This window comes from Branchiostoma floridae, chromosome 19 (assembly GCF_000003815.2).
Source record: "Branchiostoma floridae strain S238N-H82 chromosome 19, Bfl_VNyyK, whole genome shotgun sequence".
Taxonomy (NCBI): Eukaryota; Metazoa; Chordata; class Leptocardii; order Amphioxiformes; family Branchiostomatidae; genus Branchiostoma; species Branchiostoma floridae.
Window position 1 is genome coordinate 2,816,626 of NC_049997.1, and position 2,570 is coordinate 2,819,195.

The 2,570-nt window shown below is 39.9% G+C and overlaps 1 protein-coding gene across 1 annotated transcript in view; it reads right to left on the reverse strand.

Annotated features, from left to right (window-relative positions):
- Positions 1-1,289: 1,289 nt before the first annotated feature.
- The window catches only part of LOC118407065 (epidermal growth factor receptor kinase substrate 8-like protein 2), a 9,668-nt gene continuing 8,387 nt past the window's right edge, over positions 1,290-2,570 (reverse strand). The window contains exons 11-12 of the mRNA XM_035807482.1: positions 2,249-2,429; positions 1,290-1,634 (exon numbers count right to left, since the gene is read on the reverse strand). Coding sequence (XP_035663375.1) covers positions 1,372-1,634; positions 2,249-2,429 — 444 coding nt within the window. The 3' untranslated portion in view covers positions 1,290-1,371. The remainder of the gene's footprint in view (positions 1,635-2,248; positions 2,430-2,570) is intronic.

The following is a 2,570-nucleotide window of genomic DNA, read 5'->3' on the forward strand; positions in this document are numbered from 1 at the left end:
TTTAAGTTCACCAACCTAAATCATCAGTAAGATCCAACGAAGAAGATATGATTTATAGCATACTGAGTCGTTAACCTACAAGACAACTAAAAAAGAACGTATTAGACAACATGTATAACATATAGAAACAAAAAGGATGATTTTGATAATAATATATTCACATTTTTAAGACTAGCACGTTGTAGGTAAAATGGCACTGTGATCTAGTCGTAGTAGCGATTGATTTACTGCATTGTAAAAGTGTCAAATGAAAATAAAAAATCGGTAACTTTACGAATACTTTTCTAGTGCATACATTTGTGTGAATTTCAAAAGGATCAATTCGAGATGAACATCACAACAACTTATTTTCTTTATACATTTTTCTTCCCAATTTCATTAGTTAAGTTTCTTCTTTGCTGTTTTGAAAATGTGTAGAAAGTAGAAAACATTAGTTACTACTACTCAAAGCTATACAGTACAGTTTTTGTGAAAATAGCCGTTTTACTCTGATGTTGTGACCAAGACAATAGATTGCATTATTCCATTACAGCGTATCTGGGTTACAAAATTGGAGTGATTGGCCATTTGGTCCTTTGCAGATTACACTGTACAATGGCCAAGATGTATATATGAATATGTATAGATAAAATGTTTGATAGTACTAGTTAACCCATGGCATCCCTGTACACCACTGACTTAACATACTAGTATTACATTCCAGCCCATCCTTAATATAATACTGTAAAATACTAGTACTGTTTCATTGACTTCAGGATCATATATTTACACACTTTGTTTCATTTCTTACGTTCTAGAGCGGACAAGTAATCAATATTTTAACCTCAGAAGACAGAAAATCATAACAAAATGTCCTCAAGTAATTAAGTCATTGAGGTTCTGGTCTATACCACTACAGTCGTAAAGAAAATTATGTACCTGACAACAAAGATTCTAACCAATAGCTACTCAAACAAAAAACTCTGTACATGCTTCACGTTCTACACTTCTACTAGCACAGATGCGCTTTCATGAATGTAGGATGGGTAGATGAGGGCAAGACCAGGTCCTATGTGTCTGGTCACAAACATGCAAATTACAAGTATGCTTATTTGCATTTCAGTGTCTTGACAAATGAGCTTGTTCATACTTCCGAGTACGTATGCGCGTCAACAACAATCGTGAGTTGTATGTCAAAGGTGAAGGCCCCTAAGACATAAACAAAACACGTCTTAACATAATGCAAATCGACACGATGGTCGAGTCAAATTGACCTTTGACATATTACCCAGAATTTCTCCAAACCATGAATATCCTAATTTACATATCACAAATATGCAAATTAATGCGATGCTTATTTGCATACTTGTGACTAGAGACAACTGTGGTCTGTCAACGTCTGCTCTTGCTGCCCATTATTTTCGTCTTGGCCTCATAAACCTTCCCGCCTTCCTCCCCGCACACCAGCTGCAGCTCCGCTTTGGTGAGGCTGAAGAGTTGGTTCCCCGTCAGCACCCCGAGGTAGTCCATGGCGTTACGACTGAAGCCGTTCTTCTTCAGCCAGAGGCGCACGTCTTCAGGGCTGGAGTCGTCGGTAAGGTCACCAGGGTCATAGTTCATGTCCCTGGGGTCGTCGACCTCCTGGGTCACAGGTCCTGCAGGAAGACATGACGTAAGAGATGACTTTATGTGTGAAACTATCAGTTTTCATGTGTTATGTTCATTTACTTGTTTCAAAGGCTACTAACTGCATAATTGCCTTAGTTGTATATACCTCAAAAACCATTGTACCATATGCATTGCATCATAATTATATTTATATTTATAAAGTTGTAGGTATATATGTATATATGTATATATTATATACCTACAAGTTTGCAAATATAATTAAGATGGTGGAAAAGTCAACATATAGGGAAACTGAAACTATTACACAGTGTTCGAAACAACCTCTAGGCGAAGCCATAAAGCATTTGCAAATCTTGATGCAACATTCTACCAGGTACATTGCAAATTAGTAGTTAGTTCTTTGGTGGCATCATTGCGTTTTTTTCCCTCGACGTCAATGAATCCCTGGCCTTTGTACATGATTTTTTCAGTGTGATGCCACCAAACAACCACTATCTCTACTCTATTGCCGCTAGGTCAACAGCTGGCGCAAATCCGGTAGCAAAGCCATTGTTAGTTTGCAAAACAAAATGCTGTTAGTACAATGGTGACGAGACGTCAAAATCTACACCGAGTGTCTCTCGGTAGGGTCTTGTGATACCTGGCTCTCCAACCTGAGTCCCCCTGCTTCTCGATCTACGTCCCGACGACCCCGCCCGCGATTTCGACGACCTTGACCGTCGCCTCGATGATCCCTCCCGTGATCTCGACCGTTCGTTTCTGCTTTTGGATCGTCGGCGGGATCGTACACTGACGGCTTCTTGTGGCACCCGGGGACAAGAAATGCATTACGGTGAGGACAGGAAACAAAGATGGCGACCCCTAAGGCTGTAACGTCACATTTCCTACCGGGGCCAACCCGGGCTCTTTGTGGAGACCAAAAATTAAACTTTATGGTAATGAATGTACACAAGCCAACCTGA